Source organism: Homarus americanus, unplaced genomic scaffold (assembly GCF_018991925.1).
Source record: "Homarus americanus isolate GMGI-L3 unplaced genomic scaffold, GMGI_Hamer_2.0 scaffold25483, whole genome shotgun sequence".
Taxonomy (NCBI): Eukaryota; Metazoa; Arthropoda; class Malacostraca; order Decapoda; family Nephropidae; genus Homarus; species Homarus americanus.
In genome coordinates this window covers 6,275,869-6,299,023 of record NW_024726235.1, presented here as the reverse complement: position 1 = coordinate 6,299,023, position 23,155 = coordinate 6,275,869, and the positions used below count along the sequence as shown (strand labels likewise).

At 37.9% G+C, this 23,155-nt stretch overlaps 1 protein-coding gene across 2 annotated transcripts in view; it reads right to left on the bottom strand.

Moving 5' to 3' along the window:
- Positions 1–1,471: 1,471 nt before the first annotated feature.
- The window catches only part of LOC121865481, a gene marked incomplete in the record, with an annotated part of 47,954 nt that continues 26,270 nt past the window's right edge, over positions 1,472–23,155 (bottom strand). For both annotated transcript variants that reach the window (XM_042364968.1, XM_042364969.1), the window contains 2 exon segments: positions 1,472–4,898; positions 14,750–15,102. In XM_042364968.1, coding sequence (XP_042220902.1) covers positions 4,750–4,898; positions 14,750–15,102 — 502 coding nt within the window.

Genomic DNA, 23,155 nt, shown 5'->3' with positions numbered 1-23,155 from the left:
ACCCTACTGGGTGTGCCTTTGCCTACGAGTGAATTGTGCCTGGCCTCCCTGCCTTAATTCATATTTATTCCTCTCTTGTTCACTGTCTCCTTAACACAGATACACTAACATGCCACACAACATAGCTTGGGGGTCCTAATAACTTTTATTCAAGTATCTTTGCATTGGGACATATTTATTTCATATCTAACCTACAAAGAACATGGTATTGTTTTGGTGACATTTGGTCGAGTTGTGGCAACACTTGTGTTGAGGCTGGAGGTGAAGCCATTATGTTATTTTTGTTCAATCCAGAATGCGACATCTAGCTTTTATACCCGCATACGTATATATATGCCTTGCAGTAACTCGCCAGGCCAACATACAGGCAATTAAAACATCTAATAATTATTTAAATACATAATACTAGGAGGACACGTCGCTACCTGGCATTTAATTGCAATTCTCAAAACCCCCTCCAGCACACGCATCACTACCGTCATCGTCTTGCCTGGCGAACCGGCTGTAAACGCACACAAAGAAGGCTCCACTAATTTGTGTTATATAAATAATTTGTTATATTTTCTTCAGAAGCCATATAAATCAGTACAGTGACCCCTCCGTTAACGAACTCAATCCGTTCCAGAAGGTCGTTCGTTAACCGAAACCATTGTTTCAATGGGTTTTTGGGTAATTGGTTCCAGCTCACCGAAAATTTCCTAAATTCAACAAAAATGGTAGAAAAGTTCACTTACTTTGAGGTGTGTATGTAGAAGGCTCCTGGATGATGATGATGATGATGGGATTTAGAATGGGGGTGGAGGAGAAGGAAGAAGAGAAGGCATTGGGGTAGAAGAGAAGTCACCCCATGGTGCCATTTCACCCATAAAATTTTAGCTCTCTTGGTGTAATTCAAGATTATTTTCTTTAAATCAACACTGCACTGCATTATATATTGTCAATATGTAAAATATATTTCAAAATGACCAATAATTTGCTTGGAAACACAGAAAAAAAAGCGTTTAGTTGAAGAGAGTCTCAAGCAAGATGTTACCTCCAGTGAAAACAGAGAAAGACTAACTCCTGTTTGCTGTGTTAAAAGGCTGGATGCCGCGCATTAAACTAGTCATTTTACCTTCAATTATGTTCAATAATTGTTAAAATGACTAAAAAATTGAATATTAAACTTTTAAAATTATTGAATAGTATAAACTTCTTGATATTTACTAAAATAGTAAGGATTTTAAGCCCTAGAACCGATTAATGTATTGGCGGACTGATACTAAAGCTGGTTGCCCGGTCAGTGCAAGCGAAAACATGTTGAGGTCGGTTCATAAGAACTTCGTTAACCGAATTTTTTTCGTTAACCGAATTGAAGATCCTTATGGAAGGCAGTTCGTTAATCGAAATTACGTTAACCGAGGTATTCGTTAAACGAGGGGTCACTGTATAAATAAATAAAATTTACATAAGGAGGTAGAAAACAAGGACATAAAATACAATTTATTAAAACAAAAGTATTACATTGTTTATAATCAGGAAGGCAGGCTAGACATTCAAGGCACATTGTTGCTGTCGCATGGTCCTTGTTATTCTACAGTATATAAAAACATTCACAACAAAATAAAATGGTAAAAACTTATCATTTTTTATTTACAGTAAGTCTTTGTTTAACGTTGTCCCCGACAATGCTGTTTCGTTATAACATCGCTACTCTTTAGATACCCATGATTTGGACAACGTCCCGCCGATTCAGTATAACGTCGTCACGGACTACTTTGTACGGCACATCACCCTCTCTCACCCAGTCAGAGTGGGAGGAAGAGCCACCCTCCGGGTCTCAGTGACTCGCCATCCTCCTCCTCTCCACTACCCACCTCACACTCGCACCACCTTTGCCCATCAGTGAGTACAATACAAAATGATTTAGTATACTATTTTCTAGAAAAAATCCATTGAATATACATATGTAATGTATTTTATGGGGCAAAGGGAGGCTGGGGAATGTAACTCCCGTATTTTATCTATTTCTTATGGGGAAAATTTATTCCGTTAACGTTGTTTCCGTTAACGTCAAGGTTTACAGGAACGGAACCAGGACATTAAGCGAGGACTTACTGTATTACATAGTTTTCCATGAGCATGTTAGTAATGAGATGAAAGAAAGAAAATATTTGTGAATGTAAAACAAAGAAAAATCATTTTCCATTCATATTTGGCTCACTTGCCCCAAGAGGCCTGGGGAATTCCGTAAGACACACACATACACAATAATACATAGCAGGAAGTTTAAATGCCTAGAGTGCATAATTATGCAATCTTTATCACAAAAACCTTCCTTTTTTTTCTTTTGACAACAAACTATTTTTTTTTCCTGATGACTATCACTAGAACTGGTGGATGCCTTATGTGTTAAAGAATGCAAAAGACACTATGAAATTTAGTGTCTGCTTATTATGGGTGATTTTAATGCAAAAGCTGGGAAAGGGAAAGAAGCACCAAAAATAGGCCTACATGGGTTGGGTAATAAAAAAGAAAGTGGAGAAATATTAATTGACTTCTGTAAGGAAAACAAGATGATAAGTGCAAATACATGGTTTAAACAACACTTTAGGCACAAATATCACCCAAGGACAATGAAAATAATATTTTCAGGAATCAAATAGACAGATTGTGGGTCAGACCACATCCTAGTAATGAGTTTTGTGAGGCTAAAGCTTAAGAAATTAACAGGTAAAAGGTCACATTACTATACATACAAGGTAATCCCCCCCCCCCAGTTGGAAAAAATCCAATTTTTGTTTTATGGCCCATATACCCCCAAATGACCAAAGAAAACAACAATTACTAGTAAAAAAGACAACTCGCCTCGTTTAAGAGCTGCGTGGCATTTAAACCCTAGGATGGTGCAGTATTGCCAAGCCTACTCGCTCCCAGTGCTGTCGCAGTACTTCCGGTTGGTCTTGCAGCCACGTATATATACAGTACATGGTTTTTTTTTTCACATTAACAAAAAATTAAAAAATATTATTAATGTAGCAGCATAGCAAATGAGACTAAAAAAAATATTTATGAAATAAACATACAGTATGTATATATTTTATTACACTGCACACTCAAGGTCGGGAGAGGTATTTAACATTCCTGCCAGATTATTTTCCTTACATTTTTACTAATATTATTCGCTTATATTGTACTTAGATGCTATGGCAATATGCAGTGTAGAAGGAGGAAAAGTGTGGGAGGGAGGGAGCAATGTGGGAGGGAGAAAGTAGTGTGGGAGAGAGGAAGAACTATGGTAGGGAGGGAGCTAGTGTAGGAGAGAGGAAGGAAAGAGGGCAGATATAACCATGCAGTGGGACTGGGAGTGGTAGGGGTAGGTGAAATGTAGGGAGTACTGGATGTTCCTGAAGATGGGGAGGGCAGCAACCCTCTCTAATCCACTTGTCACTCATCATCATCGTCATTGCTTTCCTCTTGTTCAAACACGTAGTATGGGTCACTATCATTATCATCACCTACAATATCACAATCAATACATGCCTCTCTGTCAATACTGTGTTCATCTTCAGAGTATATCTCATCCTGATTGAGTGACCAGTTACGTTCACATGCCATGGTCTATTGAGAGATTACTGTGGGGAGAAACAGGAGGGTGGGGGTGTTTCTCAAAGCAAAGTGGTGGGAAACATTTACACAAGATGCCAAACACCACTAGCCAACAGATTATGGTAGCTAGACTCAGTTTCAGAGGTGTGGGAAAATTATATTTGGAAAACGTTCTAGTACATGACTGACCAGAGATAGTAACATAGGTAATCACGTACTTGAATGTTAATGACCAGTTACAAGTTAAAAAGAAAAAATGGACAAAATCAATGGGATTTAGAGAGGCTCAAAATAGGGGCAAGGATAGAATATGAAATTGAAATAAAAACAGATTTTCATTTTTGTTAGAGGATGACCTCGATGAACACGAAACAGTACAAAAATTATATATACTTGGTCATATAATTATGGATGAGGGGATGAGAGTAGAAATATTAATTGTCAAAGTTGAGGGTAGGAGGGCCAGGGGAAAGCAGACTAGAATGGATGAATGAAATTAAAAACTGGGTTCCCAGAAAGATTGATAAAAACAGTCCAAAAACACTTAAGAGTGGAGGACTGTGGTAGCCAAACTTCAAATTTGAGGATGGTACTTTGACTGATTGATTGACCCCCATTGCCAATATTCCAACTCAAACAAATTAAACTTTAACTCCATACATTAGCTGATATACTTACCATCAGAACATTTTAATCTGGCAACTATACAAAGCTTCTGAGAGGAAAATTTTATTGTCCAATGCTTCTCACACTACAACTCAATGACTAACGTATCACACCAAGATCTCATAAATTACAAATGTCCATTGTCTTTGCCATCTTTTCACCCTACATGTCATATTTACATTATTTCAAGGATGATCCCTAAAAAAGTCATTGCATAAAAATATTTACAAAAATTCAATGACACCAAAACATATCACACATCCAAAATCTCATATTTTCAATAACAACTCTACACTTGTAAAAATAAAAAAGGACTCTATCCTTACAAAGTAGCATGGCAGCCTCCTGGAAAAATTCCCTTTTGATTTGACTTCATTAAAATGAAGAGTTCAGTTATTCTTTTTATAAAAAATTTCCTATTATTATTATACAGTACCTGTATTTACATTTAAGAATTGTTTACCCAACAACTCCTACTGTCAGTTCAAATGGATTTTATTTTGAATAAAACAGTCTTGTACGTACAGCCCAACGAAGTTTTGATCGAGGATCTTCCCCAGGAACTTTGAACTTATCCCAATGAGCCTTATAAAAATGATATAGGTTAACTGGATCAGGGCGACTTGGATATATTGGTAAACCATCTGTAAACCAAAAAAAATTATGTAAATACAGTACCAAGGTACCAAGTTTTGAGATTAGTATATTCATTTTTTATACAGTACTTTAATATTAATTTAAATATTTAAAACAAGTTGTCATTAAAGGTGGGCAAATCCCCTGTACCATAATACAGGCAAATGGGCCATACCAATCATTTGTGATATATTCAGTGTCTCAAAAAATCAATCACTAATTGCTCAAATTATGGTTTTCTAAACCCCAAGGCTTCGGGTCATGTCATATGATGTTTTGATCTTTGGCGGGCCTATTTGAATAAAAAGGGCTGGCTTGGCAAGATTATGTTGTCAAGTAGGTATTTATCTTTCACTCACTCACACATGAGAGCCTCCCAGTCTCTTCTTAGTAGCTTCTCAGCCTTAATCTTGCCCTTGCACTTGACTCACTCCACCATGTGTTTCTACCCCCAATTCCCATGCATAGGTCTAGCATTGTGATCAATTACTGGAGCAGTAATAATTATTGTTGATGGTGTAAATAGTAATAACATAGTAAAACAGTGTCCTGTACCTCCTACTGCCCACAAATTAGTGTTATATACCTAGTCTGTTGCTTCACAGACACACGCTACTTCACGAACATTCTAGGCCTCTTGCCAACCTGTGGTAAGGACATATATTTTTGTTCAATGCTCTGAATGCGACGATCAGCAATGCTACCTAGGTATGTTAATTCCTAGCCAATTCGCCAGGCCAACATACAGGCAATTAAAACATTTAATAATTACTTAATAAGTAATATTAGGAGGACACGTCGCTACCTGGCATTTAATTGCTATTTTGAAAGTCCCTCCCTCAATCAGCCTCCGTGTGCACTGCGAAGCTCATCTCTTGCCTGGCGATTCAGCTATAAAACACACAAAGGGAAGCTCTGCGAATTTGTGTTCTAATTGCTGAAATACTCACCTCCACAAGGATATTATATACGGTATTTGTACTTACTAGCACAGTGATGAAGTAGAGTGACTTTTATTTTGTTATGTCTCTCAATTATTGTATTTGGGACCTTTTCTTATATGACTTTGGGTCAGCATGGCGACCAAAACACATTTTCTTTGTGAGTCGTTTAGATCGTTGTGACTATTCCTTGCCTTTAAGTCACTCAGTGAATGTTGCTGCGCCCTCCCGGGCTCGTCTTCACTAAAAAAAGAATACAGTCAACCGTCACTTTACGCGGTTAATGTAACCCACAGGGTACCGCGGAAAGTGAGAAACGCGTAAAGTGAATAACATAACATATGGGATTAAATGAAATAGAGACCAGCTGACCCCCAAACTCCACTTTTTCCAACACAATACCTATGTTCTAGTAAAAATAACATCTTAATTTTATGATGGTACATGCACACAATTAATACTTAAGAGAAATAGAGAAATACAGTCGCCAAGTTAATGTCCATTCAAATAATGGACACGACTCCCTCCCCCTCTTCTCACACTACACTGCTGGCTCTTCCCTCTGAGAAATTTTGGGGGGAAAACCAGGTATAGTAATAAATAATACCTCAAACTAAAGTTAGGATAATATAATTGACATTGCTGGATTCCTTGTAAGACCAGGAATATTTTGAATATAAATGTCATATATTTTTCACAAAAGATAACATATTTACTCAGAGTAAACAAAATACTTAAGTAGATCTAAAATTTGTATGTCTAATGCAAAATCTATGATGTTTATATTCAAAATGATCATCAAATTGTAAGAATTCCAGCAATGTAAATTATATTATGGCCGGGTAATTTGTATGAATTTTATGAGCTAAAACAAATGTCTTCAGTTAATAAAAAAAAAAAAATATTCTTCACGACACTATCTGTCAATCAAAGTACCCCACCTTGCCTCCCCCCCTCTTCCAACCAGCCAGATGGTCAGTCCGTCCCAACCCTCCCCCCACCTCCCACCAACCCTCCCTTCAAGAGAAGAGTGGGTGAAAAAACTAGATTTTAACATTTAGTATTAAATAATACCTCAGATTAAAGTTAGGATAATATAATTGATATTGCTGGATTCCTTGTAAGACCAGGGATATTTTGAATATAAATGTCATATATTTTGCACAAAAGATAACATACTTACTCAGAGTGAACATTATATCTAAAATTTTATGTCTAATGCAAAACATATGATGTTTATATTCAAAATGATCATCAAATTGTAAGAATTCCAGCAATGTAAATTATATTCTGGCCGGGTAATTTGTATGAATTTTATGAGCTAAAATAAAAATCTTCAGTTAATAAAAAGAAAATATTCTTCACACGGTAACAGATGGTCGGTCGCCGGTCCCTCCCTCCCTCCCCCCACCAACGTCCCTACTAGATAAATGTGTGGGAATACCAGACTGTTTACCTTTTTAGTAATAAATAATAACTCAAACTAAAGTTAGGATAATATAATTGACATTGCTGGATTCCTTGTAAGACCAGGAATATTTTGAATATAAATATCATATATTTTGCACAAAAGATAACATATTTACTCAAGAGTAAATATTTTATCTAAAATTTGTATGTCTAATGCAAAATCTATGATGTTTATATTCAAAATGATCATCAAATTGTAAGAATTCCAGCAATGTAAATTATATTCTGGCCGGATAATTTGTATGAATTTTATGAGCTAAATAAAAAAATTATACTTCACCCGTGTAAAGGTGGTTTATCAAAAGCCTTCATTAGAGAAAGGTGAAGGAACATACAGTGAACATACAGATTAATGTTTACACACGTAGATCATGTGAGCTGAGGTGTTGAACAGCAGACACGTAGTGTAGTAACTCCCTCAGAGATGGCGTTATGAGGGGCATCACGTGGAGTACTAGTTCCCTCACAGGTGGTGTTATGAGGGGCTTGACGTGGTGTAGTAATTCCCTCACAGATGGTGTTATGAGGGGCCTGATGTGGTGTAGTAATTCCCTCACAGATGGTGTTATGAGGGGCATCACGTGGTGTAGTAATTCCCTCACAGATGGTGTTATGAGGAACTTCACATGATGCTGTAGCAACTCATTCACTATGTGGTGTCGTAGCATCATGGGGACACCACGTGGTCAGTTGTCACAGGACTTCACTCACTCAAGTGGGTGAGGTGTGGTCCCAGGCTTCTCTATCGTGGAGTCTCAGGGGAATTATCACTGGGTACCTGGGACCTCACTGTGTGAAGGTTAGCCTGGGTAAGACTCAACTGCCGAGTTGTTTTTCACTGACTTAAGCACTGTTCACCACTATTCAACACTGGTTCCATTCCTTTCCCAAATGAAATAGTAACTTCTGGCGAGAACTTGTTGATATTCCGGTGGGGAGGAGGGTTCAGGGGAGGGAGTTGGTATGGGCCAACATAACAGTTGACGTGGCTGCTGCTGAGCAGCGCCAGGTGCGTCTGACCCGTCTTGACCCGCCGGTGGTCGGCGGTCAAGTGATATGGAATGCAGTATGCAAGTGGTGGAGGCGTTGAATTGGGCTGCATCTACGTACTCTCAGCTGTTGGATCAGATGGTTATGGCCCAGCAACAGAAGAAAATCACTTCGTTCTTCCATCCATTATCCTCATCAGGTGAGTTTGTTATGAAACTGAGTGTTTCTTGCTTGGAAAGATAGACATTAAATTTTGGGTGCATGATATGTAATAATTATGTGGTAGAAATTCAATGATTTAATGAATATTTTCCATTCCTTCAGCTCCTGGGGTAGCTGGCCTATCAACTGTACGTCTGGGCAGACACGGCTGTCATCCAGTGCTTCCCGCATGTCAGATGCGTCCACAGCCACACCACTAGAGTGATGTGGATGATGAGCTGGTCGAGTTGGGCTCTGTATCTTCAGAGGATGAATTGCCTAACTAAAGTTAAGTGAAAATCTATTTTTGATAGCATAAAATAATTAAAAAATAAGTTGAGAGGAAAGTGAAAGTGCTTGGTGAGTGATAGGGATGGAGTGAGGCAGACAAGAGGTGGGCGGTGTGCGGCGCCAACGCAACCACCCTCTTACATCAGCCGATACATTTTTACTTGTGTACAAAGAAATGTATATTCCCTTTATGTGTTTGCCCTTAGGACAATTATTTCTTTTACCTGTATTGTATATATGTTGTGTGTGTGTAGACACACACACACACAAAACACATATAAATAAATAATAATGGGAAAACACTCACAAATAATCAGAAACAAATTTATTAAAAATGTGACAGTCTACCCTCAAGTCCATGCTTTATTACTTTATTAATAAAGCACGAACTTCAGGGTAGACTGTCACATTTTTAATAAATTTGTTTCTGATTATTTGTGAGAGTATTTTCCCATTATTATTTATTTGTACCTTGCATGTGTTTTGTGTGTGTGTATCTACACACACACACATTTACATACAGGTAAAGGAAATTACTGTCTCTAGAATGTATGATTCCCTGTCTCAGCCTCGAAAATGCCGGCAACTTTAAAACTACCCACTGACATTCTTGGGTACATCCAGGGTGTCATCCGTGAATAATAGAGAACTGCAAAATAAAAATCCGCAAACTTGGGGGACCCCCTGTAGTTTATTACAGTATTAACCCGCTTTACGCGTTTTTTTTTTACACATTTCCACGTTTACGCGGTACCCTGCCAGATCCAGAATGCTCACTTTATGCGGTGCATGTACTCTTTTACGCCGGCCCAAGTCAGTGATAGTGAGGATATGGACTTATATGGACTTTGAGGGGTTTGACAAAGAGGCCCTGCAAGCCTCTGTGGTGGATAGTGATACAATTGATACAAGTGATACAGGTGAGGGCCAATAATCTGCCCTCTGCCTCGGAACCAACCCCCCATCCCCGTGTGCCCAGCCATCTTTTCTACTAATGTAAGTGTTAAAAAACCTGATATTATTGATATTTCTCTTAATTATTAATTGTGTGTGCATACCATCATAAAATTAAGAAGTTATTTTTACTACAACGTAGGTATTGTGTCTGAAAAATTGGAGTTTGGGGGTCGGCCCAGTCACTATTTCAATTAATCCCATATGCTCTGTTGTTCACTTTACGCATTTCCCGCTTTACGCGGGCCTCCGTGGGTTCAATTGACCGCGTGAAACGAGGTTTCACTGTATTATAAAAATGCTACGTTTGGTTTATTTAATATTTATCCTGACAGTGATACAGCCGAAAATAGATCCACCAATCACAATCAGCTTTACTTTACCAAGTATTGCCAGGTAAAATTGAGAACACACAATCCAGGGTGGGGTCAGTGCATCTTTAGTTGACTGTACCAGTATACAGTATACTACTGAACAAAATCAAAACTTTTAACAATGTTACGAAGATATTAAAATGTAAGTCAAGCCCTTTTTTGTACGTCAATTTGATTCTTTATCTTGCACAATAGGGTCGGGATATATAGCGACTTTACATAAAGATTTTTTTTATATCGCGGCAACCAAATTATAGACTTACGACCACCTGCACTTACGACCTGCCTCAGTCGTACCAAAATTTTGTCAAATGACGTATTTTCGAGTCCCAACGTCAGTACATAGACAAAATTTTCGTTTGTAATTCACTTTAAAATGGCTGGCAAGCTTAAAAGTGAGAGTTTTGTGGTGCTGAGAAGAAAAAGAGACACCCATTTTAGATTTTCTATGTACAGTAGGCTCTCACCAATAACGTTTAATAGGTGCCTGAAAAACACCGTTATTAGCGAAAACGTTACTTGTGTGACATTAAAATACATGTAAAAAGGGTTTATTGGTGCCGCCGCCACAAGAATTTCACCCATTTTTTCCCCTTGAAGCCCTCCTAACACTTTTTGTTAGCTGAAATAAAAAGAATTGTTATTCAATCATCAAAATAAAGAGTTTGAGTAATATAACACTTAGCTTGGGGGAGTTTTTGAGGTGCTTGGTGTGATGATTGTTCCGTATCTGAGGGCCACTAACACTTGCACTGTCTTTCATTCTACAAGCTAACCACTTCACAAGAAAATGCTCGGTTATCACTAACAACCTGTTTCTATTGCCTTTATCATTCATAGCTCGCCTCGCATTTCCATCACTACCGAAATATTTTTAGCCAGCGCAAAACTCTTCTTGGTCTCCTCTAAGTTCCTCTTAATATTTCGCACTGTAGACTCAGGACAGTTCAATTTCCTCACTTTAAAAGTTCCCAGTCATTTAGGTGGCAAATCACTCCCTCCACCACCTCCCCTAGCCCCCACAGGCAAAAATGCGGAAGCCATTATTGCTCACCGAAGCCCTAACAACCACTGGTTATAGAGGCAAAAATCTCACAAGTGGGCGCAGCGCTGTATTCCACTGAGTGTGTGTGTGAGAGTGAGGCAGACCGGACAACTACGTCATCAACATGGCAGCAAACAAATGCTATCATTGATGCGCTCGGACGCTTCCCGCGAAATTTCCGTTATTCAAGAGAATCCAGACGTTATTATCGAAAATGGGTATCTATTGTAACTTACCGTAATTGTCGAAAATGTTGTTGTGGAAGTCGTTATTGGCGAGAGCCTACTGTATTATTTAAGCATTTTCGACTTACGACCTGGATTTGGGTCCCTAACCCCGTCGTAAGTTGGGGAGGAGCTGTATATTGCAATAAATTTATTTAACAGTAGACTCACAACTTACGTGGGGTTATGTTCCTGGGACCTCACATAAAGCCAAAAACCGTATAAAGTCAGAAACATTCCTAAAACTCCCCTAAATAGCCAAAAAAATACGAGTTGAAAAACTGTACAGTACTTAAATGTACAGTAGTGTATATCTGTACTCTAAAAGACTAAAACTTTTATCTCTTGTGCAAAATATATGATGTCTACTATATTAAAATTATTCGCTGTCTTGCAAGGATTCCAGCAATGCAATTTATATTTTGCTAACTTTAGATTGTGCCATTTTATGTCAAGTTTGGTCACTTTTATTGTCCTCCAGAACCTAACCCTATTTTCCTCGTTGATTACTTGTAATTATATATCGGTATTTAGTAAATAGCAAACATCCTTGGACCCTATCTTGCGATATATCCCGACCCTACTGCAACTGGAAATTACCACTTTTGAGGTTCAATAGCTTGATTCTGACATGGCATTTAACACTTACAACCATCAGGTAATTAGTAGTTGACAACTTATAGAATAACATTAATGGTGATGGCTGAACTCTACTTCCCATAGGTTCTTCCCAATACTGTATTTTATATTCCAATATTTAGAAGTCTTCTGGTCAGATCAAGAGCATGCATTCTCTTAATTTAATCTCTTGCCCTTGAAAAAACATGGAGAGACAATAAGAATTTTTGGGATACAGTATTCGTGTTGGATCATCGTCATCTATAAGTCCAAACACATTGCTTTCCATGCCTGTGGGCAGTATGCCATTAAGAGCTGGTTAGTACTATCTGAGCAAAACAATTCTTTGGGAAATGAACAACAATATAAAATGCTTACGAATGAACAGGCACAAAATTAAAATATGACCTTGAAATGTGGGGGGACATAATTTAAAAGTGGGCAATATGCAAATGTTTGCAGAGAAATGAAAAGGATACAGTGGAACATTTGGGGATTCAGTGAAGTAAGATTGACAGGTTCAAATAGCAAATAAGACTCTCGCTAAGATTTAGAACCTTGTCTGCCACGCCCCAGGTGGGAGAGGTAGCACTCTCCCCTCTCACAGCAGTGCTACATGGCCTCTGATGCCTAGCACGGTGGATTAATTTCCATTTTTCCCTGTAATTAGGGAAGGCGAAGGCGACATAGATATTGTAACAAGCATTGCAGAAAATGTGAAAATTTTGGGGCATTATCATGAGTGTGGTGTTAATATGGTTAGTGAGAGGTTCTGTTCTGGTGACAGTGGTTGCACAAAGCAACCAGAATGAGTGAATCATGGTATTAAGCAACAGGTTAACTTATTTTATGCTTCTAAATTATAAAAAATCCAGTCTTGCTAGCCGAACATCTCTAGCCCCACCCCCCCCCGTCATCATCTCACACCGGCCTCCGGTCCCCCACTCCACGTCATGAGCGAATGCTTTGGACGTGGGTTCATACTCCCGTGGTTCACAACTCTCAGAGACGAGGATTGACAACGCTGACTGTAGCAGATGGAAGTGTGGGAGGCTGTACATATTTTAACTAAATTACAAAAGAAATGGTGGTGGTACTGGGTGATGTAAATATTGTAATATACTGTATTGTGAAATAGTAAGTTTAAAATGCTATGTTCTAAAGTTGAATAGTCACCACCTCTTTGAAAAACATTGATATCTGAAATGCAAAATCTTGCAGTACTGTATGAACAATTCTAGAGGCCAATGAAAAAAAATTTCAGCTTATATCTCTTTCATGAGTAGATAAACTGAAGCTGCTACTTCTGCTAGAAGCAAGTTGAAATTAAAACCCTGCTTGCTCTATAACATACAGTATTCCATTACAGTGGTCCCTCGGTTAACGAGCGCCTCGGTTAACGAGATTTCGGTTAACGAGTTACCTTCCATAAGATTCTTAACTTCGGTTAACGAGCAATCCCTCGATTAACGAGTTTCTTACGAGCTGACCTGAACATGTTTTCGCTTGCATTTGGCAGTCCACCAGCTGTAGTATTAGTCCACCAGTACAGTAATCGGTTCTAGGATTTAAATTCCTTTCCATTTTAGCAAATATCAAGAAGTATATACTATTCAATAATTTTAAAAGTTTAAAATTAAATTTTTTTGTAATTTTAACAATTATTGAACATGCCATCCAGCCTGCCAACACACCATACAGGCGTCAGTCTTTGTGTCTTTTCAGTGGAGGTAACATCTTGCTTGAGACTCTCTTCAACTAAATGCTTTTTTCTGTGTTTGCAAGCAAATTATTGGTCATTTTGAAATTTATTTTACATATTGACAATATATAATGCAGTGCAGTGTTGATTTAAAGAGCATAATCTTGAATTACACCAAGAGAACTAAAATTTTATGGGTGAAATGGCGCCATGGGGTGACTTCTCTTCCACCCCAATGCCTTCTCTTCTCCTCCACCCCCATTATCAGCATCATCATCCAGGAGCCTTCTATATACACACCTCAAAGTAAGTGTACTTTTCTACCTTTTTTGTTGAATTTAGGTAATTTTCGGTGAGCTGGAACCAATTACCCCAAAACCCATTGAAACAATGGTTTCGGTTAACGAGTTTTTCGGTTAACGAGCAACCTTCTAGAACGGATTGTGCTCGTTAACCGAGGGACCACTGTATCCATACTCTTTCTCTCTCTCTCTCTTATTTCTGTACTCCTTACAAACCTACTTACACTTTATGATTCTGAAAACATATAGAATTAAAGAATACTCTATATCAGGGGTGTGAAGCCATCTACCAAAATTAGCTATTTTTTGCTCAAAAAGAATATAATGAAGAAACTCTTTCAGGATTAACTCTGTCTCCATTTGAATCTTCCACACATCCGTGCAAAACCAAAGTATAGCAGTCACCCCTATCCGTTTTTTTATCATTTCATTTGACTCTCACACTACTCGCACAACACTACCAGCCACCGATCCTCCCTCATCTTCAGTTACGGTATGTTAAGATTTATCTCAAACTGTGTGTTTTAGTCTAGATTTCTTCTCTTTTAATGACTTTTTAATTAAATTTGCTTATAACTATGGTGTGATGTAGATTTTACATTCACAAATATAAGAGGGAGGGGTGAGGACTTCGCAAAAAGCAAAAGGGGGCGTCATGGTAAAAAGTTTGGGAACTACTGCTCTATATCAATAATGAAACTGCTCAAGAAGTCTGCAGGACAATATGAAAATACAAAATTCTCTTACCCTTATCCCTTGCCATCTTGCTAACTTTTCTTCTCCCTAAATTTTGCTTCACCTGACTCCCGGATGGCTCTTTGGGTGCATCACCTATTGGCCTTTTTGATGTAATATGCAAATCAGTACCTGACTTTGTGGGAGCTTTGTGCGAGTCAGTGACAGATTTCATTGTTTTCCCATTAGGCAGTTCAACTTCTGCAGCACTGTCAGCCAGTGAATGCCAGGCAGAAGTGAAGTCACTCTTCTCTTTGTGTGACTCTGTAGTAGTTGAGGCTGTACTGTCAAAATCAGAATAACCACTTTCTTCTGTTTCCTTGTCTCCATTTTTTTCTGTCTGGGAAGTGGAACTATCTACAGATCTGAAAGGGATAGTAACAAGGGATTGTATACCATACTGTATAGTACACAGTATAAGGCTTTAAGCAACAAAATTATTATAAAAAAAAATATATATATATATGCAAATTACACGAAAGCGCTTGGGAACAGTCATGCGCCGGTTAACGTCCGACCGAACATCGTCCGATCGCATATACGTCCGTGCCCCCCCGACCCCCAAATAAAAAAATCCATGACGCCTGCTGGACCACCACTCCACGACCCCCTGACGGAGACACGATGATCCTCCCCATACTGGTCAGATATTATGTGTTAAAGGAATATGCTTCCTTCCTTAGGCTTTTTTTGCCTACAGGTGTAATGTTAACCTACATCTATTGAGGATAAAATCTTTCACCTACAAATTGACAATAACACATTTGCTGTAATCAGACATATCTAGTTGCCTCAACAATTGCAACCCATTGCAATTGGGGTTGCAATTTCAAATTCTGTGGCATTACTAAAAATAGTAAAGTTTCTGGTGCACTCTAAGATTAAGAGAGAAAACGGAGGACTCAGGCGTCCTGATGTGAGAGAAACGGACTCGTATGATGGGGGACCAAATAAAAAAAAGCATAGCTACATGTTTTGTGGACTACAGTATTAAGTGTACCCTTTTCATCACTTTGTGATAAACCTAGCCATGCCTATGTGTGTTTATGATATTTACCATAACATTATATACAGTGTATATATACATATACAGGTAGTCCCCGACTTACGACCGTCGGGACTTACGACCGCCGCAGTTGTGACCATTTTTTATTTTTATTTTTATTTTCAATTAACACACGCATTATCTATACCGAAACGTTTCCAGTTAATGTAGTCTCCATGTATAATTAGAAAATTATGGGGGCCCCATGTGCATTCAGCTGACTACATTAAAGGTAAGTGCTCAGTCACACTGTATCCATTCCACATTATTTATTACTTTCACTGTACTGTATCCATTCCTCATTATTTATTACTTTTACTGTACTGTATTTAATTGTAGATTTTTTATTTAAATTTTTTTTTTTTTTTTTTTTATCTATGTCGGACTTACGACCATTCGGACTTACGACCTGGATTTGGGTCCCTAACCCCGTCGTAAGTCGGGGAGCACATATATATATATATACAGTATTACCCCGCTTTACATGGTTTCACTTTCCGCGATTTCTCATTTACGCGGTACCTTGCCAGAACCGGACTTTCACTTTCCGCGGTGCATCTACTCATATACGCGTGAAGTATAACTTTTTTTTTTTATTTAGCTCATAAAATTCATACAAATTACCCGACCAGAATATAATTTACATTGCTGGAATTCTTACAATATGATGATCATTTTGAATATAAACATCATGGATTTTGCATTAGACATACAAATTTTAGATCTAATGTAATAATTTGGTTTACACAAAGCAAGTATTTTATCTTTTGTGCAAAATATATGAAGTTTACATTCAAAATATTCCCTGACCTGCAAGGAATCCAGAAATGACAATTACTGTATATTATCCTAACTTTAGTCCGAGTTATTATTTATTACTAAAAATGTAAATTACTATTTTCTCCCAAAGCTTCTCTGGTAGGGAGGGAAGGTGGGGGGTGGGGGGGAGGGAGGGAGAGACCGACCCAGCTAGGGTGGGGTATTTTGATTGACAGATAGTGTCCTTGAAGAATATTTCTTTGTTTATTTAATGAAGATATATGTTTTAGCTCATAAAATTCATACAAATTACCCGGCCAGAATATAATTTACATTGCTGGAATTCTTACAATATGACGATCATTTTGAATATAAACATCATGGATTTTGCATTAGACATACAAATTTTAGATCTAATGTAATAATTTGGTTTACACAAATCAAATATTTTATCTTTTGTAAAAAATATATGAAGTTTACATTCAAAATATTCCCTGACCTGCATGGAATCCAGAAATGTCAATTATATTATCCTAACTTTAGTCTGAGGTATTATTTATTATTAAAAGTTAAAATCTAGTTTTTCACCCAACATTTCTCTGGTAGGGAGGGAAGGTGGGGGGTGGAGGGTAGGGTTGGGACCGACCGACCATCTGGAGTGGTTGGAAGAGGGGGGGGAGGCAAGTTTGGGTACTTTGATTGACAGATAGTGTCGTGAAGAATATTTTTTTTTTTTTATTAACTGAAGATATTTGTTTTAGCTCATAAAATTCATACAAATTACTGGACCAGAATATAATTTACATTGCTGGAATTCTTACAATATGATGATCATTTTGAATATAAACATCATGGATTTTGCATTAGACATACAAATTTTAGATCTAATGTAATAATTTGGTTTACACAAAGCAAGTATTTTATCTTTTGTGCAAAATATATGAAGTTTACATTCAAAATATTCCCTGACCTGCAAGGAATCCAGAAATGTCAATTATATTATCCTAACTTTAGTCTGAGGTATTATTTATTACTAAACGTTAAAATCTAGTGTTTCACCCAATCATTTCTCAGAGAGGTAGGGGCCAGTGAGCTGGGAAGAGGGGGGGGGGGGATTTGAGTCCATTATTTGAATGGATATTAACCTGGGACTGTATTTCTCTTAAATATTAATTGTGTGAGCATACCATCATAATATTTAGATATTATTTTTACTACAACATAGGTATTGTGTCGGAAAAAGTGGAGTTTGGGGTTCAGGCCAGTCTCTATTGGAATTAATCCCATATGTTCTGTTGTTCACTTTACGCGGTTTTCACTTTACGCGGTACCCTGTGGGTTCAATTGACCGCGTAAATCGGGGTACTACTGTATATATATACTGTACAGTATATATATATATACCTCGCTAGTCTTGTAACTAACACTCCTTTGTATGAACCCAAGTACTTTATTAGCTTTGTTTCGATTAAATACACATTGTTTACTTGGCTTAAGATTCCTACTTATCATTACTCCTAAATCTCTCTCGCAGTCGGATTTTTTCAATAATATCGTTGTTCATCTGGTGTCTGGTTTCCCTGTTTACATTGTAGTGGATTCCTCCCCTACAAACGCTGTTTGTCGCTGAGTAGCCGACCCCGCGAATTCCCCAGTGTATGCCTCGTGGTCTAGGTTAACCAGCGCCGCCTTACATGACGGAGGTCAATTATTAAGCCACGCCTACCTCCGCTATATAAGACCTGACCTCGTGGTGACCTACCTCTCTCTTTTCTACCTACACCAACCAGCAAGCAACACCTCCTCCTCCTCCTCCTCCTCCTCCTCCACTCCTGCCTGGAGGCCCTCGCTCCCGCCAGCGAGCATGGCGACCCACAAGCTTGTCCTCCTCTGAGTACCCTCACCAACCAGCTCTCTCTACATCACGCTTGTAACCATGCTGCCTTCCCAGCACCAAGCTGCACTGTACATCCAATACAATATGTATACAGAGAGCATATTGTGAGTTACCTTTCTCCATCCCATCCAGAGTGTGAACCCAAATAACCCGTACCCCACAACATCTCCTATACTGAGTACTTTACATTTGTCCACATTGAATTTCATCTGCCATTTTTCAGATCATTCAAAATTTTTTTTAGATCTTCCTGTAGTTTTGCGGAGTCCTCGTCAGATTTAATTACACGTCCTATTTTAGTGTCATCAGCAAATTTACTTATGTTGCTGTCTACGCCGATATCTATGTCATTTATGTGTATGTATAATAAATACTAATGGTCCATGTACTGAGCCTTGCAGAACTCCACTAGTGACGTTGCTCCAATGGGATTTAGTGCCGTTAATGCTCACACGCTGTTTTCTGTCCTGTAACCACGCCCTAATCCATTTTAGAATATCACCTTTAATGCCATGAGCCTCCACTTTTCTTATTAGTCTTTCGTGGGGGACTCTGTCGAAGGCTTTGCTAAAGTCGAGATATACCACATCATAATTGTGCCCCTTGTCCACTGATTCAAAAACTGATGAAAAGAATGTTAATAGATTAGTTAGACATGAATGCCCGCTTGTGAAGCCATGTTATAAAGAAAATATTGTACTGTACTGTATACAGTACAGGGGGTCCCCGGGTTCCGAACCGGTTCCATTCCTGAGGACGGAACACATGCTATGTGCATACCGTACTTACAGAATAATGTTTAAAATCCCACTATCATAGCATAAGTCCTTATATACATCCAAAATTACTTAATTTAAGACAAAATAATAAATAGAATGACAAAATACAGTACAGGTGTTCCTCTAGTTGCGAACGAGTTACGTTCCTGAGGCTTGTTTGTAAGTCCAACTTTACTCTTGTATATACCAAACATATTGTAAAAAATGAAAAGATTATGGATATTTAGTACAGCTATACCCTTTAATACAGCCTTAAAACCTGGCTCACTCTTCTCCTCTTAGGTAATGTTTGTTCTATCTGGAATTTTCTTCAAAATAATCCAGTCTCATTCACATTAAACACCTGTACTGGCAGGCAACCCCATTCAGTGATGGTATTTGTATCTCTGAAAGTTTGTAAGTTGAATGTTCTTAAGTGGAGGAGCACCTGTACAGGTATAGGGTACAGTATATGAAATTAAAAAATAAGTCAACAGGTAAATAAAATACTATAAATTTCAAGTTTAACCACATTTATATCGGCGGGTGTTCGTAAGTCAGGGACCCCTTGTACAGTACAGCATTTTATAGTTTTATAGTACAGCATACTCTTGATTTAACGGAATCCGATATAACGAACTCTCAATTTAGTGGAAGGAATTTTTTCCGTAATTTTTGCTCGATTTAGTTAACTCGTTCGCTAAATCGAGATTAATTCCTAATACACTCACACCTACAGAGACACTTCAGACATATGATACAGTAAAACTTACTTCAGCCTATGGCAAATGTACTAAATGTATAAAAACGATAATTAATAATATAAAAACACCATATGAGTTTCACCCTCCCTTTCAGTAGGTACTATTCAGGAAACTGTTACCAGTAACATATATAACTACACAGGAAAAGGGAAACACTGGAGCACCCTTAGCTTTCATCTTTATTCAAGATATCCTTGCTTAATAAATACTACATTCTATAGCAACACAGGTCACTCCTTTACCCTCCCCCATGTTTCTAGCCCTACAACACCCCTACCTTCATCATCCCTACCCCTTCCCACACCAGTGCCCGTCATCACCTGGCCTCCCTCTCCCCATCACTCATGAATGGTTCGGACTGCCGAGATGGACTCGGGGTTCACACCTTACGGAGGGTGGATTGACAACATTGAGTGTAATGCACGGAATTGTCCCCAACTTACATTATACATAAGCTTAAAGTAATTTTATTTGATATAAGCTGCAGTTTTAATTATTTTTCCATTTACAGTATTCACAATTTCTCACGGGTGTTTCTAATCTACTGATGATGTAAATATTACTGTCATTGTACACCATATACTCTATGTGACTTATTTGTTAAGGAATGGAGTTTTTAATCATAACATGTTTCACTTATGTATCTTCTGTAGAGTTGTATGGAATAACAAAGGAAGTACTGTATGGCATATCCGGTCATATTGTTTATTATCTCACTCTCTCTTTGACTCAAGTTTCTCATAACTTCACTTCCTTTATCTGATTCTACTAATTTATAAATCTGTCGATAAGTACAGTATACATTTCCGTCAACATATTGCCTGAAATATGTATTCATCACCATAATAGTGTATTTCCTAACCTCTCATATTGGGTGGTGTATGACAAGTTGTGGCTCATTGGCCTCAAATCATAAAGGAAGGGTCGGATACTGATTCGAACTGCTACTGCTTTGAAGCAACACCTTACATATTCCAAACATAATACTTGGTAGATGCCTTACTCTTGACCATTTAGTTTTGTTTATGAAAAGGCTGTCAGAAAATTGACAGCAAACATTTGATCAACTTCACATCGATGGTGTGGAAGAGTTCATCTTTTTTAACATACAGTGGTCCCTCGATTAACAAGCACAATTGGTTCCACAGAGTCATTCGTTAACCGAATCTATTATTTCAATGGGATATTGGGTAATTGGTTCCAACTCACAGAAAAAGTATACATACCGGTAATAGAATTAACAAAACATTAAATATAAACTAAATACAGTACTGTACTGTACAGTATACTGTACAATAATAAATAAAAAACAATAGAATACTGCATTTTAACTTACTTTGAGGTGTGTATGTCGTATTCCTGGCAGTTTTGTTTACATATCAAAGAGCTGATTGTAGAGGCAGTCAATGATGACATGCCATATTCTTTACAGAGTGCATTGGTTCTAATGCCTTCTTCATGTTTCATAATAATTTCTGCACTGTATATTATCAATATGTGAACTAAATTTCAGAATGACCAATAATTTTAATGTAAAAATGCAAAATTATTCAAGAGACCAAACTCGATGTTCACTCCACTGTAAACAAAGTTAAACTGAGAAGCGTTGGTGGGTGATTCAATCAGCTGATTGGCACACAAAAACTGTTCCCTGTACTGTATATATTAGCAATATATTAACTAAATTTTTGAATGACTAATAATTTTAATATAAAAAATCCAAAAATATTAAAAAGCACAACCTTCTTGATATTTACTCCACTGGAAACGAATGTAAACATAGAACCAATTACTGTATTGGCGGAATAGCCGATCAGCTGATCAGCTGATGCGCACAACAAAACGTGTTTCTCGTAAGGCTTTCGTTAATCAAAGTTTTGTTCGTTAATCGAGGAACCACTGTACTCATATATCTGGCACCACCAGTGTGCAGACGTAATGAGCACGGCTGATGTGTGATAACCGTGAAAAGAACATACTTTATGGTATAGATAGGTCATCTTTTACACAGATGTTATTTAAACTAGCATTCTCTATTGGAGTACAATTTTAGATTTATTTTTTACAGTCATGTTATATTCTTTGACCTAATTATAACAAATGCCAACCTATATGACCTATAGCAAACCTATCCACCAATCATGTCCATCGTTATAGGACCAATACTCATTCATTCATAAATAGTGATACTACTAGTGTGATGTTGCCATTTGGTGACAGAGGTTACCACAGAGGGGTATAGGAACACATTTCTGCAACTGTACATATACTGAACAGTAGTGTTTGTGTAAATAAATACAGCTCTTGTGTATGTCCGCGATAGATGTGTGCTTAGACTCTCAGTATTAAATTACAGTAGTTGTGCACTATTTATCATTACAGGTAAACCTCGAGATATGATATTCCACTTTAATGATGGCTAAAAATTAAGACCATCTCACTATATACGAGCAAAACAACTTGCTTTAACAATATCTATCGAATAGCCATTGATTTCCAATGGTTGGCTTTTTTTTATCTCTATTGCAAACTACGGGTTGTATATGTACTCAGATTAATCGCTGCCTTGCAAGGATTCCAGCAATGCTAGTTATTTTTTCTACATCAAGTCAGTCACATTTTGTAAAGAAACAATATTTAACCCTATGCACGACACATCTTTACCTTCACTTGTAAGCCTATCCACGCGCCGCCACATGGCCAACCGATGCACTACAGCCGTGTTTGGTTCTTTGTCGACCATAAACCCGCCATCGTATGGCTCCATGATTATTGGCCAGCATCATAGATTGTACTGTACTTATCTTGAACTGTGTTATGGTGACTGTGAAGTAATATTTTCTGTGTTTTTGTGACTAAGGTGCATCGACTCTGCTGTTTTGTATATGAGAGCAGTGTCGGCCACTATCATTGTTTTTGTTATCACCGTTCGCTCCGTCTTTGTGACAAGTGCTTTTGCTCTGTTTTTGTGAATGTGAAGTGAGCAGTGTAACTTTGAAAATATCTGGGAAGACCAAGGCATCCAAGACAACCGGGTCTTTGAGGTGAAGCTTGACATTGTTAAGCAGCATGAGACTCCACAGAAGCTGTGTGGGAGTCATGGTGACATATCCACTCCACATACAAGAGTTCCCCTTAGCCTTGAAGGACACATGTGATGATGACCAGGCTTATTCTTAATGATGTGGTGAGTGT